We start from the raw sequence: 25,023 nt of genomic DNA, 5'->3' as shown, positions 1-25,023 counted from the left end.
CTGGTGTTTCTTCAGTGCCACCGTCTCTAATCCGTACATCATGGACCACTCACCTCACCACTGTTTTATAAACTTTGCCCTTCATCCTGGCGGATACTATTTTTTCACATAGAACACCAGATACCTCCCGCCAACTGTTCCACCCCGCTTGGACCCTTTTCTTCACTTCCTTACCACACTCACCATTGCTCTGTATTATTGACCCCAAGTATTTGAAGTCATCTACCTTCGCTATCACTTCTCCCTGGAGCTTGACTCTTCCTCCTCCGCCCCTCTCATTCGCGCACATATATTCTGTTTTACTTTGGGTAATCCTCATTCCTCTCCTTTCCATTGCATGCCTCCATCTTTCTAACTGTTCCTCCACCTGCTCCCTGCTTTCACTGCAGATCACAATATCATCTGCGAACATCATGGTCCAAGGGGAATCCAGTCTAACCTCATCTGTCAGCCTATCCATTACTACCGCAAACAGAAAGGGGCTCAGCGTGGAACCCTGATGCAGTCCCACTTCCACCTTAAATTCTTCTGACACACTTATGGCACATCTCACCGCTGTTCTGCCCTCATACATGTCTTGTACTATTCTAACATATTTCTTCGCCACACCAGACTTGCACATGCAGTAGCACAGTTCCTCTCTTGTTACTCTGTCATGGGCTTTCTCTACATCTACAAAAACACAATGTAGCTCCTTCTGACCTGGTCTGTACTTTTCCACGAGCATCCTCAAGGCAAACAATGCATCGGGACTGAACAATGTGCCCAAAAATTGTTTTCATTTGTCACGTAAACTGTAGTTGCCAAAATCTGTTGGTTCGACAATTGGTCGCTGTTGTTTACTGGTGCTGTGGCGCAATGCAGGCACAGACTGGCAGCCGCATTTTCCTTCTTCTTCCCCTAAACATATCTCTGAATTCCTGGGTCTTTAAAGTATGCCCACAGTAGAGTGGCTGCTATAAGTTGCAAAGGAAACTGAGGAAAAGTTGTAGTATGCTACTCTGTTAAGTTGTGCTGTACTTTTTTTCACCTAGGAATGTTTATGTTGTTGTGGTTCCACTGAGGAGGGCCCGTGGCATCATCAGACACCTCAAGAGCCCGGACGAAATGGACCTCGAGGAGGTGAGAACTGCAAACAAAATAAATAACTAAAACATGTATTGATTTGGAAAGGCTAGGATGGATCCATAAACACCCACATGCCAGAAATCAGCACTCACTTTCAATTCAATATGAGTTTATATAAATACAGTGTTAGTCATGTTGGGATGCATCATTTCTCTCCCCCTCTGCGCTGGCCCATGTCTCAGCTGTTAAAAGACATCAGTCAAAAGCAGAGGGAGTCTCGCCAGCAGAAGCAGGTGGACCTGCGCCGCGCTTACATCACGGCCCGCTTCACACCTGCCACCCTACCAGCCTTCTTCTCCCTGGGGGACCAGCTGGACTACGGAGGCTTTGAGAACCGCGCGTTAGAACCTGGCCAGGAATACGTCTTCTTCATCCTGGCTGAACTCAACTCTACGACGGGGGTACGAAAGCCGACGTGTCACATCTATTTTCGCTCTTTCCCCGCGACCCCGCCCTCCATTCCGCCGCCATCCAGCAGGCTGTCACTGTGCATTGAGATCAATGTGGCCTCACAGCTGCAACAATAAAATCCACGTCAGTCAAGGTGTAGCCAGCAAAAGGCAATAACCTTCATGTATTTCCATCAACCCCACTAATAAAGATTGATTGGCGGCAGGAGAGATGTTGCCTCTTTGTGTGCGGCTGCTCGATGTGAGTAATAGAATCGGAAAAGACGTAAATATTCAGCTCCGAGACTTGTATTTTGAGGGTGCATTACAGCCTCGGGCTGCTCTCTAAGTCCGTATGAGCTAGTAAAGACACCATTTTGTCACGTATCTGTAGGCTTAAGCACAGCTCTAATTACATTACTTATGCATCATCTGAAATGCGGGCAAAAACATTTATTATATTAACACGCTTACCCTATCCACGAGTTCTCACTTTAACTACAAAAATTAGCAATCAAAAGCAATTGGGGACTTTTTAACTGGGTAGACGGACGGATAGGTGAATATTGTAATTAGAGCGATGCTTCATTTATCCCCTGAGGGAAAATTATCCATTGTCAGCGCAGTAATATTCACACACTGTGTTAATACCATAGACACAACGTAAACAAGACTCTTTTTTTTTTTGTTTGTTTGTTTTTATTTGTTGTTGGGTTTTTTTACTGATAATATTGATAATCTGCCCGTCAACAGAAGATGTACGTGGCCAGCCCTTACACGGATCCAGTGATCGCCCCGGATTCCGATCCCCAGCCCCTGGACGCAGGCGATGGTCTCATCTGGGTGGTGGGACCGGTACTGGCTGTGGTTTTCATCATCTGCATCGTCATCGCTATTCTGCTCTACAAGAAGTGAGTAGAAAGGAAGGCCGCCGCAGAAATGTAGTACTCGTGAGTAGTACTCTTAGCGTTGAAGGTAAACTTTGTGAAGGAGGATGAGGGATTATTTTTTGTGTTGGCAATGAACATTTTTGACAGCCACTCTACCATTGTACATTTAAATATTAGAAAATAACAATTGTAACACCAAAGTAATGCTTAAACTGTATTGTAAATAAGAGTTCAATAAACAGTCAATATGTATTCAATGCTTCCACCGAGTTTAGTACTTGTTACGCAACTTGTAAAGATTTTGTTAACCGACGCCTCCTGACCATTTTTGCCAAATTATGAATTAAAACATAAAAATGTGTTCTAGTTTGAAGTGAGCGCAGCCTTCGTTCTGTTGCATGCATCCATCTTTTGAATACTAATACACAGTATTGATTTTCCTGGGTCTGTTTTCTCCCCTTTTCTTTTCCTTAATTATTCCTTCCGGGCACTCTTGTTTTACTGGAAACAGCAAACCTGACAGGTACGATGACACCAATGTCAAGCTCTTGCCTTTTTTTTTATTAACCTTGTTCCTAAACCAATTACAGAACATAACACTGCATTATTGTGCTTGCACATAGAATGTCGCATCCATTCATGTATGTTCATTGAGTCACCAGTGCTAATGCTAATGAAGTGTCAGTGCTGAGCCTAATTTTCTCTGGCTGGATTTTTGCATGTGCTAATTGCTCTCTTAATAATTGCTGTCTGGAGCAGCAAGCGCAAGGAGTCTGAGCCAGGAACCAAGAGTCTTCTGAGTAACGCTGAGATGATGGCCCACCACCCCACAGACCCGGTTGAGATGAGACGTATTAATTTCCAGACTCCAGGTATCGAAGATGTACCCGAACACACGCACCATTCACTGACCGTAACGTAGGCTGGCTATAAAAAGTCAACACACCCCTTTTCAACTGCTAAGTTTTTGTCATTTACTAAAACGAGACTAAGATAAATAATTTCAACTAATATCATTGTGGCTTACAGAGGATTCATGTGTGGCTATTTTTACTGTATATCTGTATGTCTGCACTGTAGTAGTACCTAGTGGACAAGGCGTACACGGCAGAAGGAACAGCACAATAGCCATTGAATTGAAGCAAAAAATAATAATAACAAATGGTGCACACACGGTTCAATTATTTACATTCTATTTAATTTCCTCATTTATTTTTATTTAGGGACGGATACAAAAACAGACAGCTGAGAACAGGCATCCCATGCAGGTATCATAGTGTTTATACAGTAGCAATGCTGATTTGCAGCGCCTGTCCTGACAAGGGCTTTAATATAAATAAAAAAAAAATAAAAAATACACCTTAAATACATTAGCTTAAAAAAAAGGAGACAAGAAAAAAGTGGATACAATAACATGTGCGCATAACTGACAATTTTACAGAAATTAAATTACGAGATAAGCAGGATTGGGTTGCTCTCTTCAAAATGGCAAAGTTTGTAATACAGTTCAGATGTTCAGGGAAAGAGCTGCGGAATTTTACCCCACTTACAGGGAAGGCTGTCTGAGTAAAAGCTCGTATGCAAAACTAGACGACACAGTCATGTGATTACTGTCGGATTTTAATAAGTACAGTATTATAGAGTGCTGTGTGCTATATTTCATATAAAAAAACTATCAACATATATGTGGTCTCTCTATATTGTATTTTTCCAGTTGTTACTCTATTTTTTTAGATTATTTGTACAATATATTTGTCTTATTCCTTGCTCGAGCTCAGTCTTGCAATATATATGGTGTTTTTAACTGTTTAAAGACCTTTAATAGAATTAAAGCACCATAAATACTGTAAAAACATGCCTATGGTGTACTTAGATGGGGTGCTACTGTATAGCGGATTGCGAGGGTGGTCTGGAACGTAACCCCAGCAATGGAGGCAGGATTACTGTATATTAATTTACAGATTAATGACATTTTGGGTGTATTTAAATAGCAAATGATTATTTGGGACTGTATTTCAAATCCAGAATTTTCTTGCTGTGAGACAGTAGTACTAGCAAGCCGTGATAACCACGCAAATGAGCCCATACCCTGGGGGACACCATGGCCACCGTCCATGTTTTACAGTCACAGCATCGTGACTGAGTCACCGCAATGTGGAGAGGAAAAAAAAACAAAAAACGAACACACGTCCACTCACCCACGTTGTGCACGACAGCTCCTCAGAACAGATGGAAATGAGAGAAATGGGCCTCATCAGTCTTTGTACGTTGAATTTTGGATTGACTTTAAATGGTTAGTGAACGAGTGAAGTTTGACTCATCATTGAGAGTAATCTTGCCACCCGAGACCCAACTGCGAAGTAACTACATGCTTCGTCTGCTCCCCCTGTGCAATCTAACAACACTGCTGGTTATGTGCCGCACGGCACCGGCAGCATTGTCACTTCCTCCACGCAAAACATCCAAAAACCATACTGGAAGCTTTTCGTGAACCCGTCCTTGTTGATGCGTTTCCATGGAAAAGATCTGAATATTAACCTTTTGAGCCTTTTCTATGCAAACCGAGGCCTATACAATAAAGCACTTTCAGCTCCTCTCTTCCATCATGAGATTTTTTTTTTCTTTACTCTCGCGTGACAGCAGCCTTGAAGTGCCCTCTTTTCATCCCTTGAGATTTGCGCCTCTGAGATGCCCTGAAAAGATGAAAATTGTTTCCCGCTGATGATGTCTGAGGTCATCTAAAGCGTGACAGCCGCATTATGTTGTGATTACCTGTGGGCGCCGCAGAAGCAGATGAGTGCAAGAAAATGACTTGCATTATCTCGTCTGTCTGCAATTGATAGCTGGATTCCAATGACTTAAATACATCCAAATGGAAGACCTGGATTTGTGGTCGGGTGCTGTGTGTCGGCCAGCTGCAAAGAGATGGGAATCGCCGAGGTTGCTTCCTTTGTGCGGGAGTGTTCAAACTCTCCTAATTAGCGTTCAGTCTGTGTTTGTCTAGTCGGCTCCGCCGCTCCTCTGATGGCACACGAAGCAATTTATCAAAGAACAAAAAAAAAAAAAAATTTCAAAACAAACACGGCCAACCTCACGTTGTCCACACGCGCGGCTCAACATTGATTTTATGCCCCGCGTCTCCTTTAATGATATGCGATGTTCCCTTTGCGCGCAATTATCCTCACATCTTCGAATGAGTGACGGTGACCCGAGGTAATAAGGGTGGTCGGGCAAAGCCGGAGGGACTGACCTCTGACCCCTTTGCTCTTTCGCATGCTCACCGACACACAGGCATGATGAGCCATCCGCCTATTCCCATCAGCGAGCTGGCGGAGCATATTGAGCTGATGAAAGCTAACGACAATCTCCGACTTTCCCAGGAATACGAGGTGAGAGGCCAATTCTGTTTTCTATACTCTCAATGGATGTACATTAACGAATGCTTCCTTTCTGTTACCCCCACCTGGGGGCTCTGCAACTGTAAGAAAAGATTCAAAGGGCTCAAAATTATGTTTTCAATTTATGATATTGAAGTTGACGTGGCAGAATTGAGTACAAGATTTGGCTCAAGTCCGACCTCTAGTCTCAGTCAAGTGAAAATAAATGTAAATTTGACACACAACAGAGAAGAGTGTTGTTAATAACACTGCCCAATTTGAATATCCATCCGTTTTCTTAGCTGCTTATCCTCACAAGGGTTGCGGGGACTGCTGGAGGCTATCAGAGCTGTCAACGGGCAGGAGGCGGGGTACATCCTGAACTGGTTGCCAGCCAATTGCAGGACACACGGAGACAAACAAATACTCCCACTCACAATCACACCTAGGGGCAATTTAGAGTGCCCAGTTAATGTTGCATGTTTTGGGGATGTGGGAGGAAACCGGAGTGCCCGCAGGAAACCCACGCAGGCACGGGGAGAACACGCAAACTCTACACAGGCGGGTCCGGGATGTAACCCGGGACCTCAGAACTGTGAGGCCAACGCTCTTTCCAGCTGAGCCACTGTGCCGCCCCAATTTGAATATTTAAAAAAAACAAATACCACTGGTGAAATATCATGTAAAATCAAGCTGCAGGCGGCATGTTCGAAACAAATACTGCCACAACATGTTTGAACACAAAATTGTATTTGCCCAAAGCCTCTAAAATAAAGCGTTTTACCCCCTCCTTGCTCTGCTTGACCTCCACGCACTCAATGCTGACAATGAGGCACTCTAAAGTGGCAACACTATTGCACCGAAGGAACGATGTATTTTCAGTCTGTAGGCATAATTAGCTAGCGAACCGCACGTCGCAACTGAGTTACCACAGACAATAAGACGAGATTAAAATAAAGCGCAGTCACCGGCAATTATAATAGTAAAGCACAAATAGGGGGCATAAATGCGTACAAGTTACTGCACTAGTACGAGTGCTCTCTGAGATTTCCCGTCTATTGGTGTTAAGCCTTTTAAGTCCCCCGTTCGTAAAACATTGGCTATTTAACGTGTATTGCTGTGTCCAGACGAGCTCATGATTTATTCAGCAGTGCATTTTAGAGCGCATCTCGTTTATGAAGCTCACAATCATTCCACATCAACAAATCCACCATCAAGCTAGTAGTATGCCAACACGCTTTGTTATTATGTGCAATTTGTTTGTGTTTCCCAGTCCATTGACCCCGGGCAGCAATTCACTTGGGAGCATTCCAACCTGGAGGTCAACAAGCCCAAAAACCGCTACGCTAACGTGATCGCGTACGACCACACCAGAGTCATCCTGGCACCCATAGAAGGTAAGCACGAGCTGGCAAAGGAGAGGCTCGCGGAGGATGTTAACAAGATTGGGATGCGGAAGAGACAGGCTGATGGATGAAAAGTGAAATTGCAGACATGGCTCCGGAGCCAAACAAACAACGCAAGCGTGTTCAAACGTGAGCTCGGCGGGAGAGATTGGATGTGGAACTCACGAGTGTTCAGTCTTTGTTTGATTCTTATCCAGCAAGGCCTTACAACAGAGATGTCAAACTCATTTTCATCATGCCTGCCCTCAGAGGGCCGCATGAGACCCAAAATATATAAAATCATACCTCGCCTTGAATGTATAACTGGAACCATTAGTTAGTCGTGAAACTGCAAGTTTTTTTAAAAGAAGAATGTTGAAAAACTTCTTTCTTTAAAGTGAATTTGTATGTTAAATGTGCATTTTCTTATACTAGAGATACAAATGAGAAAATATCCTCTATTTCTATTTTGTTTTTCCTGCCATGATATTAGTGTATGAAAACATTTTGTCCAGGTTATGAAAAATTATTCAAATGGAAACCCCAAGTAAAATACAGCAGACCAACACAAACCGGGTAATTGACTGAGATCGCTTGTGACACCCGGAAAAAGGGGTTTTGGAACAGTGTGGCCAAATACATAGACTTAGATTAGATAGCTATATTACATAAAATGTAGTCATAAATTGCGCTGAGCTGTATAGCTTTTAAGCACAAAAGTGTATCATAAACTTTAAGAATACGTACAACAGTTGATTAAATGTGATTTCCCCCCCGCCCCTCACACACACTCTTTGCCTACGTTGTACACATGTTCCTCCATTATGTCTTGTTTGCAGGCGTCCTGGGAAGTGACTACATCAACGCCAATTACATTGACGGCTACAGAAAGCAGAATGCCTACATCGCCACCCAGGGGCCGCTGGCTGAGACATTCGGGGACTTCTGGAGGATGGTGTGGGAGCAGCGGGCCGCCTCCGTTGTCATGATGACACGCTTGGAAGAGAAATCGCGGGTGGGCCTGCCGTCGCGTACGGGCAACGTGGCATTTTATTTTCAGGGCAGTAACCGCGACGTTTACAGATGGAAGGGAATGGAAGGATATGCAAGTAATTGATGCTTTAAACTGCATAGTATCGTTTCTAGCTCGCCTTACATCAATACGCTGAAATATCAGATGATTAGATTTTTTTTTTTTTTTTAAACATTGGACATGCAAATGTGGCGAAGACTCTGTAACATCCACCTGCAACCCAGGCTAAAGTTAGTTCCTCCCTGAAAGTCAAAGCTCATCTTTCACTCAAAACTTATCAGTTCGATATAATGTCTGTGATTATGCTCAACTCAAAATATTCATATCTCAAATCATGTTTCCCCATAGAAATGAACAGAAATCCCATTAATTTGTTCCGAATCCACAAACAACTACAAAACTTCTTCTGTTTCTCAACACACAAAATAGCACTCTATCGTGTGTTTATAACATCGTTGAATAAAATTAATAGAATGTAAAGAATTTAATAATTTCTACATTACGATTAATTCATTGAAGCTCCTGTTATAGGTGATTTGGTCACAGGGGCAGTATAATACAGGCAAGCAGACACAAACGAACGAGAATTTTACACCTAATGTATGTCCATTTTCTTAGATGCTTATCCTCACAAGGGTCGCGGGGAGTGCTGGAGCTTATCCCAGCTGTCTACGGGCATAAGGCAGGAGACACCCTGAAGTGCTTGCCAGCCAATCGCAGGGCACATTGAGACAAACAACAGCCGCACTCACAATCACACCTAGGGGCAATTTAGTGTGTCCAATTAATGTTGCGTGTTTTGGGGATGTGGGAGGAAACCGGAGTGCCCAGAAAAAAACCAAGCAGCCACGGGGAGAGCATGCAAACTCCACACAGAGAAGGCTGGGATCGAACCCGGGTCCTCAGATCTGAGAGGGCAACGGTTTCCATCTGATCCACCGTGCCGCCCCAAATGTACGTGACTCTGTAATTTTTGCAAATTCAACTTGCTGCCTTTTGTTCATGTGTGTAGATAAAGTGTGACCAGTACTGGCCCAGTCGGGGCACGGACACATTCGGAACAATCCAGGTCACCCTGCTGGACACCATGGAACTGGCCACATTCTGCGTCCGCACCGTCTCCCTCCATAAGGTAAAACTCTTCACCGTCGCAGACAATCAATAAAAATCCATTTATCCGAAGCGACTGCGTATAACTTTATATTGACAAGTAACATGATATCCCAATGATTTCGTCGGTAGGGCTAGACAGCAAAACAATCAACAAACATGGCAGACGCGGGGCCAATTATGGCCCTTTTGCAAACTATTCCCCGTTTATTTCTTTGAAGTAAAAAATAAAAAAGAGCGAGAGAGAACCGGTTAGGCTGGACTTCATGGCAAGTCAAAGCATGCCGGCGTCCGTCTCTGGGGTGATGAGATTTGACCACTGTCGGAAGACGAGCTAATCTCGGGCCGTCACACTCGCCTGCGTCCCTGTGGCCCACTTGCAAACACAGAAACTAGACCAGCTCTGGCTTTTTGGATGGACTAATACTTCTCAACATTTGTGTTGTGAAGCGTGATATGGAGAATTGTGTTTGGAAAGGGGAAAATTATTTAGGTGGGAAAATTTATCTGATGTATTGTTGTCCTTTCCCATTTGTGATTGTTATAAATTGCACAAGCGGTACTTTGCTGTTTGCTATAAAATATCAAATGTGAGGTATATAGTTTGAGCAGCAACATTAATAAGCAATATTTGCTCCAAAAAAAAATCATAATGTGGTTGAATGCCACAAATGTATAGTTTTGTAATATTACCATCATACATTTGTAATATACCATTTCAAAAAATATGGTTGCTACTAATATAATTTTGTTTTTCATTTTTACGAGTGTTGTGATATAAACTGTTTTTTTAAAAGTACTTACAGTAATGTATGCGCTGTAGTATTCGTGTGTTGGACTTTTGCCTAGTGAGTGACATCATGAGCTGAAGTCGTAGCCCAAAAGTTTGCGTGTGAGCGTCTGAGCGTGATTTGTGGCCTACAGCAGCTCCTAGTAAGGGTTCTTATTTTGTATTTAGGGTGGGTTTTGTCTTGTTTGGGGTTTTTTTATGTACTTCACTCAAACGGTGGAATACTGGAAGCTCACTTACACATTAAATTTTGACTCGTACCTCAAAGTCCGGTGGAAAAAAAATGTTTGTAAGAGGCAATAAGTGACAATTTCTTATGCTTTGTCTCATCAGAGCGGCAGCAGCGAACGACGAGAGGTGCGTCAGTTCCAATTCACCGCATGGCCAGATCACGGCGTTCCAGAGTACCCGACCCCTTTCCTCAACTTCCTCCGTCGGGTCAAGGCCTGCAACCCCCCAGATGCCGGGCCCATCATCGCCCACTGCAGGTTTGGCAAACACACAAACCCAACAGAAAGGGCCAGTTTCCTGCCTGCATGCATCTTGACGTCCGCCTTCCCTTTCAGCGCCGGCGTCGGCCGCACCGGCTGCTTTATCGTCATCGACGCCATGCTGGAGCGCATCCGACACGAGCGCACGGCGGACATCTACGGCCACGTCACGCTGATGCGCTCGCAGAGGAACTACATGGTGCAGACCGAGGACCAGTACAGCTTTATCCACGAGGCGCTGCAGGAGGCCGTGGCCTGCGGGAACACGGAGGTGGCGGCCAGGAGTCTCTACTCGTACATGCAGAAGCTGGCCAAGGTGGAGAGCGGCGAGCACGTCACGGGCATGGAGCTGGAGTTTAAGGTACCCTTTACTGTATTGCTGTCTCTTCTGCTAAATGTACAATTTGACCCTAATGTGCCTCATTGAGCTCATTATTGGAACTCCAAGGCTGCTGAACAGGCGGCACGGTGGAGCAGCTGGTAACGCATTGGCCTCCCAGTTCTAAGGACCCAGGTCCTGCCTGTGTGGAGTCTGCATGTTCTCCCCGTACCTGTGTGGGTTTCCTCCGGGCACTCCGGTGTCCTCCCACATTCCAAAAACATGCAACCTTAATTGGACACTCTAAATCGCTCCTAGTTGTGGCTCTTTGTCTCCATGTGCCCTGCAATTGGCTGGCAACCAGTTCAGGGTGTACCCCGCCTCCTGCCTGTTTACAGCTGGGATAGGCTCCAGCACTCCCCGCAAGCCTCGTGAGGATAAGCAGCGAAAAAAATGGATTGATGGATGGATGGTAGCTGAGGCAAATGTGGTCAAGGTTTAGCCCTATCTGGTCACATATGATTTTTAACCTTTGAGGTAAGGGCCACGTCAAACAATGTATTTCAAATATCAAACAATGGAAGTCACTGATTGTGTAGTGGTACACACGCCCGACTTTGGGCAGCGTTTGATCAATTCCGGCTCAGTGAGGGTGTCTCTATGTGCCCTACGACTGACTGGCGACCAGTTCAGAGTGTAGTCCACCTTTTACCCGAAGTCAGCTGGGATAGGCCCCAGGACTCCCGCGACCCTTGTGAAGATAAGCAGCTTGGGAAATGAATGGATGGATGGAAAAAATAATCACTCTCATTTTATTTGTTTACAATTAACTCTGTTATGATGATGCAAAATACATTAAAATTTGACTTTTTAAATGATTTTTCTCTTTATTTTTTAATTGTTTAATTTCAAAATTTCAAGAAAAGCTTGAACTTTTTAAATGAAAGCATGTATAGCATTATTACGGTCCTGTACTGTCCTAAATACACCTTGGAGCATTTTAAACAACCGCTAAAATTACAAATGTGCTTGTAGGTCTTTAGCAGCCGCTTCGACACGTACTTCCATTCTTTTTTTTTTGGAACTCGCCTATTTTCTTTCCACGCAGCGACTGGCCAACACCAAAGCGCACACGTCCCGCTTCGTCACCGCCAACTTGCCCTGCAACAAATTTAAGAACCGGCTGGTCAACATCATGCCCTACGAGACCACCCGCGTGTGTCTCCAGCCAATCAGAGGCCTGGAGGGTTCCGATTACATCAACGCCAGCTACATCGACGGTTACAGGTATGTTTACTCCAAGCCAAACATTAATACGACCTGGCCTCCTGTCCACGGCTGATCACTTGACGACTTGAACGGGTTGGAAAGGTTTTCACCACAGCGCTTGCGCCTGTCATATCACGTCAGTTTTACCGTTCGCGTGTACGCGTCTTCCGCTCGCTGCGCAGCACCCTCCACGTCAAAAGATTGAAGATGATTCAGACCTCCAGACTGCTTGGATGCACAAGCTTTGACTGTTACAGTTCTTGTGAAACCATACGCTGTGCTCCAAAATGCACTTGATATGATGTACACTCACGCTTAATTATGTTCTTATTTAAAGAAATATTCCATTTCTTTCTTCCTTTTTTGTTCAGGCAACAGAAAGGCTACATCGCCACCCAGGGTCCACTTGCGGAGACCACAGAGGACTTCTGGAGGATGCTGTGGGAGCACAACTCAACTATTGTGGTCATGCTCACTAAACTGAGAGAAATGGGCCGCGTAAGGATTTGCACCGCATCATTTCAAAAGTGCACGACGAAATCCGGTTGCGTGACTGACTCAGTGGGGCAAGGTTTCCAAGATAAAGCGAGCATCTTTAGAATAACAGAAAAAATTTATTGCGCTAATGGGAGATCATTCATATTTACACATACATTAGCTCCACCTACACAGTCTGAAGGGATCCAACACAAGACCCCTTTCAGCGATCCTGCCTAGAAAAACACAATAACTGGGGATTATTCTTTTGATTGACACGTTCAGAGAGGTATGTTTTACAATCTGTTGATTATTTTCAAAGTACTGTTGAACTGCAATACCCATTACATTGTTGCCCTTTTATAGCTACATTCAGATTATGATCAGCTGCAATTCTGCACTACTCCAAACTACACCCATAATAATAAACCTTGTGAATCACATATAGAGCTCATTTCAAAATGGTTAACACATCTACAAAAAAAAAAAAAAAAACACTCAGCTTTCATTACATTTAATAAGAACCTGTTCATATATTCACCATTCGACAATTATTCATCAATCAAAACGGCGCTTTATTATCTTGGTAAAGGGACATTAGATCAATTATCATTCAACTGTGTTGGTGTACTTAATGAAAAGAGAATTGAGCATCTAGCGGGTGGGCGGAGACTCGTACCAGTAAGGAATTAGTAGGTGACAAGATATCACGATAATAGCTTTCACACGTGCACACACACACGCACACAATCCAAACACAATACACTAATGAGTCAATATCATCACCGGGTGCCTTTGAGACTTCCCCATTTCTCTTAAGATTTTCCGATAAACATCATTGTGTTGACTACATGTTATGAGGTCAGAAATGCATATCGTTCAAACACCCACACTCCAAAAATGAATAAATAAAACATTAACGAGAAGCAGGGAATGCACATGAAAACTGCGAAAATATGCGAGCTTGCTGACGGGGTGGATATTTTTAGCTAATATTAGCATTTAATGAGCACACGGGGGACCTTCTCTTGGCTACATGATTCAGTTAGTGAATGGACTGTGTACTGTTGAACACATTTATTTAACATTTCTGAAAGGGTTTTTTTTTTATGTCGGGGTTATTCACCTTTCACTGTGACGGTTTCGACATTATAAGTTAAGTTAAGTTAAGTTACAACACAAGTACAAATATTACATGTCAGTCTTCATTGCAAAGGGACAAAAAGTTGTTCGTAATGTTACTGAAAAAATATCACAATGATCTTAAAGGGGCAGTTACCCCATTTTGACAGGGATATTTTCAATGTGAAAATAGAATACACATGATGAAAATAGGTTGTTTATTAACTAGTTATGGACCATATTGAAATTGAATTTAGTATCATTTAACCACTTTACAGCATGAAGGCACCTTATAGTGGCATACCTGTCAACTTTTCGGCACGCCAACCTGTATAAACTACCCAAATAATAACATATCAAAGCAAATTATATGTCAAAATCACCGAGGGAAAATAAAAGTTTTTCAATGATTTTTATTGTCGATCTCCATAATGATAATATCTAAAGTCAATGTCTAGTTCTACTAAGTAGAAGGATCAAAAAGATCTCTATTTATCAGCCAGGCTACAATCCCTCAGATATTTGTAAGAGAGATTCACCAAAGAGAATCAGTGATGGGAAAAGAAAAATGTTTTGAAGGATTACATATCTACTGAATGCCAATTCCTTATTTTTAGTGAATAAGGAAGGAGCGGATCTGTATGATAAGGCTAACAATGAGCTATAGATGAACTCACTGACATTAGCTATTGTTCCTATGAAGCCATTCTCAATCTTAGTAAATGGAACGTCTATCTTGACATACATATGACACCCTTGTGGTGAAAACACAGCATTCAATTATATAATTGTCAGCTGTTATAAAAACACGACCATGAGCTAGAATGCTAGCAATAGAGCTACAATGTCAGCGACAATAAACCCATGTATTTGTAATCAGGCCCAGGCGGCTAACTAGAGAGCATGCACGCTACATTAGCTACAAACTAAGTCAAATTAATTTGAGCCACAAATGATCAAAGTCAAGATTTAAAAAAATGACACTCACTTTTTGTTGCAGTCAAGTAATATCCCCGTATTGCTCCTATCTCAATAGATCAGCGTCCCCAGTAGTGTATCGTTAACAATTTGATCGATTGTGACAGGTAGCCGAGAGCCGGCGAGCAGCTCCTCGGCCGCAGCCTCCATGTTTCCCGTGGTGAGGTGCTCAATCCGGACCAAGATTTACTGGAAAGTTACCGGAAATGAAAGTATTTTGCTAATCTAAATCAACATTTGCTGCTGCGCTAAACATCATGTCCGCTGCGACAAAAATCTTTGATGCAGGCTACGTTTGGAATTCCCCAGTTTTAGATTTTCCCCACAATAGAGTAGACTAGCGGCATTCTGGGCAAAGTCAAACGGAAATTTTCAGAATCCGTATGATTTGTGATATACGGCCGTATACGTAAGATTCACCACAAAATCTGTATGAACTACGGCTAAAGCATACAGGTTGACAGGTATGTAGTGATATTGAGCCCAATAACACCGACACCTGTCTGTGTCTTGTCTCAGGAGAAGTGTCACCAGTACTGGCCTGCTGAGCGCTCCGCCAGGTACCAGTACTTCGTGGTGGACCCCATGGCCGAGTACAACATGCCTCAGTACATCCTGCGAGAGTTCAAAGTCACAGATGCCAGGGTGGGTTCACGTCGTGTGTGTTTCAATTCTCCTTTGCGTTTTCAAACAGTAGCGTTTACCCCACCTCGACGGTCGCGGCATGTTTACAATCTATCAACGGCGTATGCAGTCGGCGGCCCAAAGCGATGTCCTATCGACCCGCGGACACGTGTTACCTCATTTATATGTGAACGAGCGTATCACAACAAGCCACCTGAGATTATTCATTCAGCCGTGTTGTCGGCAGAGTCGCTGACAGCTCGCGTGTGTTTGGGACCGCGTGGCCACGCGTGCGCGCCGCTCGCCTTTCATAGATCGCTCCGGTTAAGCCTGGCCTGCCCGGACACCACTTGGACAGATGCTCTATTGATCTCCATTAAAGGGGAGTCACAAAGGCTGAGCGCAGGAGAAAAGATGTTATTGCCTCCACGGTGGCTGACAATCGCAGACGTTTCAGCGGGGAGTTCACCACGGCTTCTGATCCGGGGTCAGATAACTGTAATCATTAGAAGCCAAAAAGAGGAAATTGCCAGCCGGTGTCTCGCTCACCGGTCAATACAGCGGGAATACCAATTTTACTCATGATACACGGTCATGCTGAGTTTCCTAAAATGGATGCTGAGTCTTGGTTCATTTGTTCATTCCCAATCTTTATTGAGCTAAGCTGTGGATGGAGTAGACAAACAGCTGCCACTTTAGACTATTATGACTCGAGTCAAGGTAGGACATTTTCCTCCATAAAGTGACTTAAATACGAGTTTAAGTATTCAGTGGGGAAAAAAATACTCAAGTACTGAGTCACTTGTAATTTGCTTCTGAATTATTTATATATTGAATAGAATGTGGCCACAGGGTGCTCAGCTGGTAAAGCATTGGCCTCACAGTTCTGAGGACCCGGGATCGATCGCGGCTTTACCTGTGAGGAGTTTGCATGTTCTCCCCGTGCTTGCGTGGGTTTTCTCCGGGCATTCCGGTTTCCTCCCACATCCCAAAAACATGCAACATTAATTGAACACTCTAAATTGGCCCGAGGTGTGATTGTGTGTGTGGTTGTTTGTCTCCATGTGTCTTGCGATTGGCTGGCAACCAGTTCAGAGTGCACCCTGCCTCCTGCCCATTGACAGCTGGGATAGGCTCCAGCACTCCCCGTGACCCTCGTGAGGATAAGCGGCAAAAGAAAATGGATGGATGGATAAATAGAATGCAAATGGGCCTAAATATCAGATGAGGATATGCAAATACAAATATTTCCCAACAATCTCCATTTAATACTCCATCCATCCATTTAGTTTACCGCTTATCCTCACAAGGATTGCGGGAGTGCCTGAGCCTATCCCAGCTATCAATGGGCAGGAGGCAGGGTACACCCTGACCTGGTTGCCAGCCAATCGTAGGGCACATAGAAAGAAACAGCTGCACTCACAATCACACCCAGGGGCAATTTAGAGTGTCCAATTAATGTTGCATGTTTTTGGAATGTGGGAGGTAACTTGGAGTGCCCGGAGAAAACCCACGCAGGCATTGGGAGAACATGCACACAGGCAGGGACAGTATTTGAACCCTGGTCCTCAGAACTGGGGGGTCAACACTCTAACCAGTTGCGTCACTGTGCCGCCAGTGCTATATATACTGTAATTTCCGGCCCATAAGCCACGCTTTCAACCCTGCGGTTCATGCGGTGATGCAGCTAATTTGTGTATTTTTTCTAATGGCCGCAGGGGGGCACTCGAGCGGAAAAGGTAAGAGTGAGATCGGCGGAATACCTGTGCCGAGGAAGTGACTTTTACCAGTCCGGTCCTGTTAACGCTGCACTAGCGTGTTACTGCCGTGTCTCTGTGACTTTTACCGGTATGTTTTTTTTTTTTTTTTAACTGGGCCCATAGCGCGGCGGCACTAGCGTTAGCGTTAGCGTTAGTGGGGTGGCAATAGCATTAGCGCGACGGCACTAGTGTTAAACTCTCTCTGTACTGTCTTTCTTTGTAAATATCTTGTGTTTCAATGTCAGTTTCAATGTGGAAACTTGCGGCTTTTACACGGCTGCGGCCTATGTATGTACCAAATGGTATTTCTTTTCCAAATATACTGGGTGCGGCTTATAACCAGGTGCGCTCCATAGGTCGGGAATTACGGAACATCGTAAATAATATGTGCTTCCTGTAGGACGGCCAATCACGGACAGTCCGCCAGTTCCAGTTCACCGACTGGCCGGAGCAAGGTGTGCCCAAATCCGGCGAGGGCTTCATCGATTTCATTGGCCAAGTGCACAAGACTAAGGAGCAGTTTGGTCAAGACGGACCAATCAGTGTTCACTGCAGGTGAGAAAGAGCCCAGGCCCGACGGTCACTGCGTAGCACATTAGTGTTCTTATACAGACGGTGCCAGGGGTTGACCGATTGTTATTTGGGCTGCAGCGCCGGCGTGGGTCGGACGGGGGTCTTCATCACTCTGAGCATTGTGCTGGAGAGGATGCGCTACGAAGGGGCAGTGGACATCTTCCAGACTGTCAAAATGCTGCGGACACAGAGACCAGCCATGGTGCAGACTGAGGTACGTCCACACGTTTGTCTCACGACAGCCAGTGGACGGCAATTTATTAAATTTCAATGAATAGTCAAGAATTTCAAAAAGTTTTTAAACGATATAGTGCTATAAAATATACTATATTATACACTATATTAAAAACGTTTTTTTTTTTTTTGGGGGGGGTTGTGTGTGTGTAGGATGAGTACCAGTTCTGCTACCAGGCTGCTCTGGAATACTTGGGTAGCTTTGACCACTATGCAACATAAGCGAAGACACGACGTGAAAAAAAAAAGGGAGCAAAAGACAAAGAGGAAAGACCCCCACCAACAAGGACAAGTAAAACAAACAGCAACAAAATCTGTCTAAACAACAGTGGCGCTCTTTCTGCCCAAGAGCTGCACTAGACTGACTCTCCATGTGTAATCCATATACTGTACTTACCTCAGTGTTCCAAGTGTGAAGGACGTATAATAATACATATGTGTCGTGTCAGCTATCTCCAATACCAGTGAAATACAGGAAAAAGGAATTCATGATTCTCTCTGTGTATAAATACTAAAAGAAACACACACACACAAAGAGCCTGGATATTTGCTGCACCCTTAATGGGCTTTTTATCCTCAACTTTGTATCTATCGGTTTGGTGTACTCATGGGTTACAAGAGTGCGAAGGTCAACGTTTCTATGTATATGTGAGTCTCTTTCTAAGGCGTGCAACAGTGATCCGAACGAAAGCAGTCGCTTGGCCTCTGGACTCGACCGGGCCGGAGGACCGCTTAAAAGAGACGTGAGTGGACCTTCCTAGTACCCGACGCACAGTGCCAACACGAGCCAATCAACTGTGGCCCACCACCAGGAATTGTGATGTCAGGCCAAGAGAGAGACTGAATATTCCGGACCGGGCTGGCCGCCGTTGTCCTGCGCCTTTGACAAAGCTTGCTTGCTATTTGCTTGTTTGGGTTCCACATCATCCTCCTCCTGCTCTTCTTCTTCACGCCAGGCCCGTTTTGTCAGTTCCGAAGGATGCTGTTGAAAGACTTGTCCCGATCTCGTCTCCTGTTTAGTGCGTGTGTGTGTGTGTTGTTTTCATTCTCATTGCCTTACGCTGGTTTGTGTTTAACATGCTGCTTCGCTCACACGCTTCACTTCTATTCGCGTACTACGATCTTTTTCGTGAGGATGAAAGCCCTACTGAAGCGAGCCTCCTTGAAGTGCACTGCATTGCGATTAAATCTCACGGGGTGTCATAAAAGTGGAGGACGAAAATACAGTGATGCCTGAATATGCGAGTCGCCCCACTAACCCGATTGTTTGCTTTGCCTTGTTAAAAATTATACGACAACTGCTTAGGTAGTAAACTCAAACTTGCCATCGAACAAGTCGCGGTTTAGCAAATAGTGACCAGTTCTTCAAAAAGGACACTTTGAGTAAATGGCGCTCCCAGTTGAACTGTCAAACTAAACAATTTGTGACAACAAGACAATTTATGTATTTGAAACTGCACAATTTTCTCTCACTTAATGCTAACATGCAATGCAAAACGGCACAGATGGGTTAACGACTAGCGTCGATACTCACGGCGTTATGACAAGATAGCAACATATTTGATCACATGTGTCGTCACGTCGAAAGAAATATATATCTATTCTTCATCCTGTGTGGAAAAACGAGTAATATTGCAGTTTATTGAATCGCAGTAGTTGTGAAAGTCCTCTTCGTTTGTCTTCATGAATGTATTTTACCGCCCCCTGCTGCGCATACATGAAGGATTTGCGATTAATTAATCATGATGTGCAAATTGTGCAATTCTTTACATTTTAATCCATTTTCCGTACCGCTTACCCTAACCCCCGGCTGAGTCTGGGCGAGCGGCGGTGTACACCCCGAACTGGTCGCCAGCTAAACAACCATTCGCACTCACATTCACACCTACAGTCAATTTAGAGTCTTCAATTAACCCAGCGTGGATGTTTGCACGATGTGGGAGGAAACCGGAATACCCGGAGAAGAGCGAGGCAGGCACGGAGAGAACATGCAAACTCCACATAGGCGAGGCCGGATTTGAACCCTGATCTTCAAAACTGTGAGGCATATTTGCTAACCAGTCGCTCTATTTAGTTATGTTGTACTTTACTTATTTTTATTTTTTGTACTTGTTGTATTTTATATAGCACCGTATAACATCATAGCTTGCTATTGTCCTCATTTAAAACGTTATACAAGTTTTGGGTGGCGGATGAATGGCAATTGATTGCATTTTAACGTGGAACTGAACTCAACTCGGATCTCACGGCACCGCTGTATTAAAATTCTGCCTCGCACTCCGTTGACCCAGCTCGCATTAAAATTCCTCGCAGCGCACATCTCGAACCCACCAAACCGACCGACCGCTGTTTCTCCTCCGCGCTTAATATGAATTTGGCAACTAATCACCATGAATTGATCCCACGTGGCGATGGAACAGCACAGCGATGAGCGTATTGATGAGATTGGGCCCAATTTTTGTACATAAAGGTCCGGCAACGCGGCTGAGGACAAGTTATATAATGGCGAGGTTGGATGTTATGTAGTTATTACTGTCGCAAATACAAGCCTTATCGTGTCATATATATTTTACGTGTTTTTCTTTTGATATATTTATGAATCTATTTTGTTACGCTTTGTTTTTTTATTTACCAGTTTGGAGTATCAAGCTAGCAGTAACTATAACCAACCAATATGTGTTTATGTTTTATTTTGGTGGTGTTTTAATGCTTTTTGTTTTCTTTTTAAAGTATTTGCTCTGTTGCAAAGTATACCCTCTGTGTAGGGTCCTCTTTGATACTGATCACTGATGTCCAACTATTAGCTAGAGATATATTTTAGAGGAAGACCTAGTTTACAGTGATGACCTTTTGTTCCCCCCCACCCCGCCTCCTATTTGACCTCCAAGCCAACCACATGGGTAATCATAGCAACGAGGTCAAAGGGCACCAGAGACGCTCGGATGTAGTTGGCTAAAGCACACGGTAGCAGGAGTATTTTGGACAGATGGCTCAGCTGCGCACCTTACCCGCCCTTAATTAAAAAAAAATAAATAAATGGGTAAAAGAAATCCGATAATGGAGTCGATGTGAGGTCTAGAAGTCTTGACAGTGTGTGACATACTTTATATGGAAATATGTAATTCCTTCGCTTTCTAACCACTTGTTGTGACGGGAGAAGTCGTGAGGATGCGCACACGAGGCACGACAAGATGGCGTTGAGGCGAGGGCCGCCCTTCTTCACTTCTGTACCTGTTCTTTCCTTTCCGAACATAGATGTAGATATAATATCTTGACTTTGTATTAAAAGCAGATGATTGGATATACAGCACACCTGGGATGGTTTGTTTATTTATTTGGGGGGAATTGCCTCGTTTGTGTCTTTGACCGCTAGATGGAGACCAAGATGCTTCGTTTTCATCCAAAATGTTTTTGTTGTGCACTACAGTACATCTCGTATGAATGATTATCATGTACACTTTCAGTCACGATTCACAATAATTCGACACAATATGGAATGACCTCATTAATCACCCATATCATGCTGAATGCAGATGATGACCAAATAAGCGCAACAAGCACTTCAATAGAAACGTGCGCAATGTCACGAGATCCGATTAAAGAACAAAATGATTTTTTAACAGCAGCTATCTCTATTTAATCTCAATGTAGTACCTAAAAAAATTCTCAGCTCTCAAATTATCACCCTTATGACCAGCTCTAAAATACTATAGCGTGGTATGTTCATCAAAAATGGGATTAAGGTATCAACAAAAAGTATATTCAGTATTATTGTAAGACACTGGAACATTACCCGGAGTCTGAATAGTAACACTGTGCTTAAATACAGGAAATACTAAATGCAAATATAATGAATATATGTTAAATGCAACTGAAGTATACTTGCGCAGCGAATGAGAATCACAGTTTGATATCATTATCATTGATTGTCTATCCGGCCACCTTTTTTTTTTTTTTGTAGCGCTTCTTCTCATTTGAGTCACACGTGGACTGGAGCAAGAGGCAGGCCCCGCCCTGGATTGGTCGCCAGCCAGCAGCAAGTTTACAGTATACAGGTATAGACAAACACGCATTCAAGGATTTCAACCCACAACCTCAGAATTGTGAGGCGGATGCCACTGTGCTGCTTATTTGTATGTCATTTACAAGTCAGTATTTTTATGGCTTACTTTGAGAGACAATTTAAGAGTAATTTTGTTATTTAGGCACTTTGTGCTATAGAACAACATGCAGAGAACTGTTTCTAATATTTTGGGTGTCTTGTTTTATTAAATCGATCATATTAACACCCGTGGTCATAAACATATTGGTTGTTGTAAGGGATTTTTTTGTGCACTTAACTGTACGTGTTTTTTTATGTATTTCCTTTTAATCCTGTTCACGTTTGTTATAGAGCTTCTTCATTGGTCCAACCCTTTTTTTTTTCTTCTCAATTTTTTCAAAGTAAATTCTGGAAATTAGTAAGGAATAATAATAATCAAGAAGTTTATGTTATCAAGATTTTGCAGTATTTCTTCAAGGTGTGGCGTCGGCACCACCCCTCCCCCCCCCCCATTTTTAACATAAGCATTTAGTGACATTTTGTGGTACTTTTTTTTTGTCAATACAAAGAATATTCCAGAATATGTCAGAAATGACGAGGTACTGGCATTTATGGTATAACGGTGTACTTTATAATGCAGTGCCAGTCAAACAACAAATTAGGTTTTTGTGCAACCTTGGCATACGTCTATACTACTGCTTCTTATTTGTTTTATCATTTTATCATTTTCATTAATTTGGGTCACTGATGGTGTAGTGATACACATGCCTGACTTTGGTGCGGGAAGCGTGGGATTGATTCCCGCTCAGTGATGGTGTTGATACCTGCTCTGCAACTGACAAGGGACCAGTTCAGGGTGTAGTCCGCCTTTCACATAAAGCTGGCTGGGTTAGGCTCCAGCTCTCCCGTGACCCTTGTGAGGTTAGGCGGCTTGGATAATGGATGGATGATTCATTTGGACATTGGAAACCGTTCAGTAGTAAGACAGATACAGTCAATAAAGTAAGCGCAAATGGATTAGTAAGAACCTGGGTAAAGATCCGGAAACAGGAATGTTGTGGGGGGTTTTGTATTGGGGTTTTTGTTGTTGTATGTTTTTTTTTTTTTTGTTTGTTTTTTGTGACAATGGTACCAATGGAATTTCCCAACCACAACAACCTTAATAGCGCCTCCATTCTTTATAATGTTCTCTAATAACAAGGAAGTCTGGTAACTAGTCAACAGAAAGACAAACGAGAGAGAGAGAGAGAGAGAGAGAGAGGAGAGAGAGAGAGAAGAGAGAGAGAGAGAGAAATGTACTCAAAATATGAGATTGCAATCAGTCAGGAGATGCTGAGTCGTTGAGCGTTTCAAATTGTAAAGCAATTGTGTCATTGTGCTCACGATCACACAATGACAATGACACGACATCCATTTTGGCCAAATTTGATTTAATATTTACGAGAGAGAAAAATTAAACACCCAAACAAAAGCAAGAGCAATTGTGAATGTGCTTCATTGACATTTTGAAGGACTTCATAGAACCCAACAGCAAAAAGGAAAATAGACGTTTCTGTTTTTGTTCAGACTCCAATCAGCTGGGAAGCGTTATCAAGATTTAATGCTGCATGTATCCACGTGCGCGCGCGCACACACACATACCACCAGTCCACTCATTGGCCTGAAAATAATATTATTCCAGTATGTGAGCTCGAATGGCAGGCATGACATACATCGTACAGGCTACAAGAGGAAAGTTCAAATTATGGGGTTCCACATATAATGACTGTAATGTTACAGAAAGAGTTACAAACACAAATTCTCCGATTTTCCTCTTTTTGCATCACATAGTGATCATTTTTCAAAACAGTTGTGTTATCACTTCCTGAAGTTTAAGTAGTCTGAACAGGACTCCAGTACTGAGTATTTTTTTTTATTATTTATCTATTCATAAATAAAAAGGAATGTGCAACTTCCCTTTGTATAAATAAAAATTGAGGACAGATTCAGCTGCAAAATTAACTTCATTTGACGGACAGTTGTGGAACAACAAAAGCTCTTGTAGGCCGAAATGTGGACATTTTGAGGGGTATATAAAAAAAATAAATGAATGAATGAATAAATATAGTAAATGTATACACACTTTAAATAATGACAATTGTAATTTCTTGTGTTAAAAATTATTCGAATTATAAAAAAAGCATCAAGTTTACAATTATTTAAAGTGTGTATAAATTTTCATTTGGGACACCCTGTACAGCAGGGGTCACCAACACGGTGCCCGCGGGCAAACGGTAGCCGGTGAGGACCATATAAGGCGCCCATGAGGTATGTTCTAAAAATACCACAGGCCACAAATAGTTACTATTTTTTGTGCTTTAAATTCTGAATCTGACTTCCTTACATGAATTAAAATTTAAAATACCTTTAATGTCATTTACTACAATAAATTAAAACAAAAATATTTTATGTACGTGTAATGAACAGAGTCTGAAATTTGCCGCAAACAGGTCACGTAGCCCTTCATACGATCGGTGCTCACGAAGTACCCCTCAACCTTCAAAAGGTAGCTGAGCACTGCTGTACATTATATATATATATATATATACATACATGTTTGAGTTTGTATTTAAGACATTGACACTGAATCAAATGTGCTACAGTACTTTTCACGTAGTATAAAGGACTATGTACTTGCAAACTTGTAATGACAACTATCTAATCATCAGGAACAAAGGATAATATGTTTGCTTTATTCATTCTAACTTTAAGAAAGAAAATAATCAAGTCATCTTGTCATGATAATGTGATAATGAGATAGGAGATGAAATGGCCCTACGTGTCTCAGCGCCGGCCAAGCTGGTTGCTCTCACGTGACTTGAGGGTGGTAACCATTAGCAACCGTGGCTCGAGTCGACAGAGGTAAATCACGCCTACGCCCAACCTCTCCCTCGCTATAATTGGTTGGCTTCTGACAAAGCCCCGCCTTTCCTCGCAGACGATTGGCTGACGGGGCTCGTCGTGGGTTGTCCTCCCACCTGACACTTCCGAGA

General features: G+C 43.2%; 1 protein-coding gene across 6 annotated transcripts in view; it reads left to right on the top strand.

Annotated features, from left to right (window-relative positions):
* The window catches only part of LOC133510433 (receptor-type tyrosine-protein phosphatase S-like), a 103,249-nt gene extending 81,990 nt beyond the window's left edge, over positions 1-21,259 (top strand). For all 6 annotated transcript variants that reach the window (XM_061838317.1, XM_061838316.1, XM_061838319.1 and 3 more), the window contains 16 exons: positions 1,035-1,122; positions 1,311-1,529; positions 2,271-2,428; positions 3,167-3,279; positions 5,699-5,796; positions 7,058-7,181; positions 8,009-8,184; positions 9,215-9,334; positions 10,436-10,590; positions 10,669-10,954; positions 12,021-12,199; positions 12,553-12,679; positions 15,278-15,403; positions 17,543-17,697; positions 17,794-17,929; positions 18,103-21,259. In XM_061838317.1, coding sequence (XP_061694301.1) covers positions 1,035-1,122; positions 1,311-1,529; positions 2,271-2,428; positions 3,167-3,279; positions 5,699-5,796; positions 7,058-7,181; positions 8,009-8,184; positions 9,215-9,334; positions 10,436-10,590; positions 10,669-10,954; positions 12,021-12,199; positions 12,553-12,679; positions 15,278-15,403; positions 17,543-17,697; positions 17,794-17,929; positions 18,103-18,171 — 2,329 coding nt within the window. In that variant the 3' untranslated portion in view covers positions 18,172-21,259. The remainder of the gene's footprint in view (positions 1-1,034; positions 1,123-1,310; positions 1,530-2,270; positions 2,429-3,166; positions 3,280-5,698; positions 5,797-7,057; positions 7,182-8,008; positions 8,185-9,214; positions 9,335-10,435; positions 10,591-10,668; positions 10,955-12,020; positions 12,200-12,552; positions 12,680-15,277; positions 15,404-17,542; positions 17,698-17,793; positions 17,930-18,102) is intronic.
* Positions 21,260-25,023: the final 3,764 nt, after the last annotated feature.

Source organism: Syngnathoides biaculeatus, chromosome 13, assembly GCF_019802595.1.
Source record: "Syngnathoides biaculeatus isolate LvHL_M chromosome 13, ASM1980259v1, whole genome shotgun sequence".
Taxonomy (NCBI): domain Eukaryota; kingdom Metazoa; phylum Chordata; class Actinopteri; order Syngnathiformes; family Syngnathidae; genus Syngnathoides; species Syngnathoides biaculeatus.
Note: the sequence above shows the minus strand (reverse complement) of the source record. Positions and strands in the feature narration are given on the sequence as shown.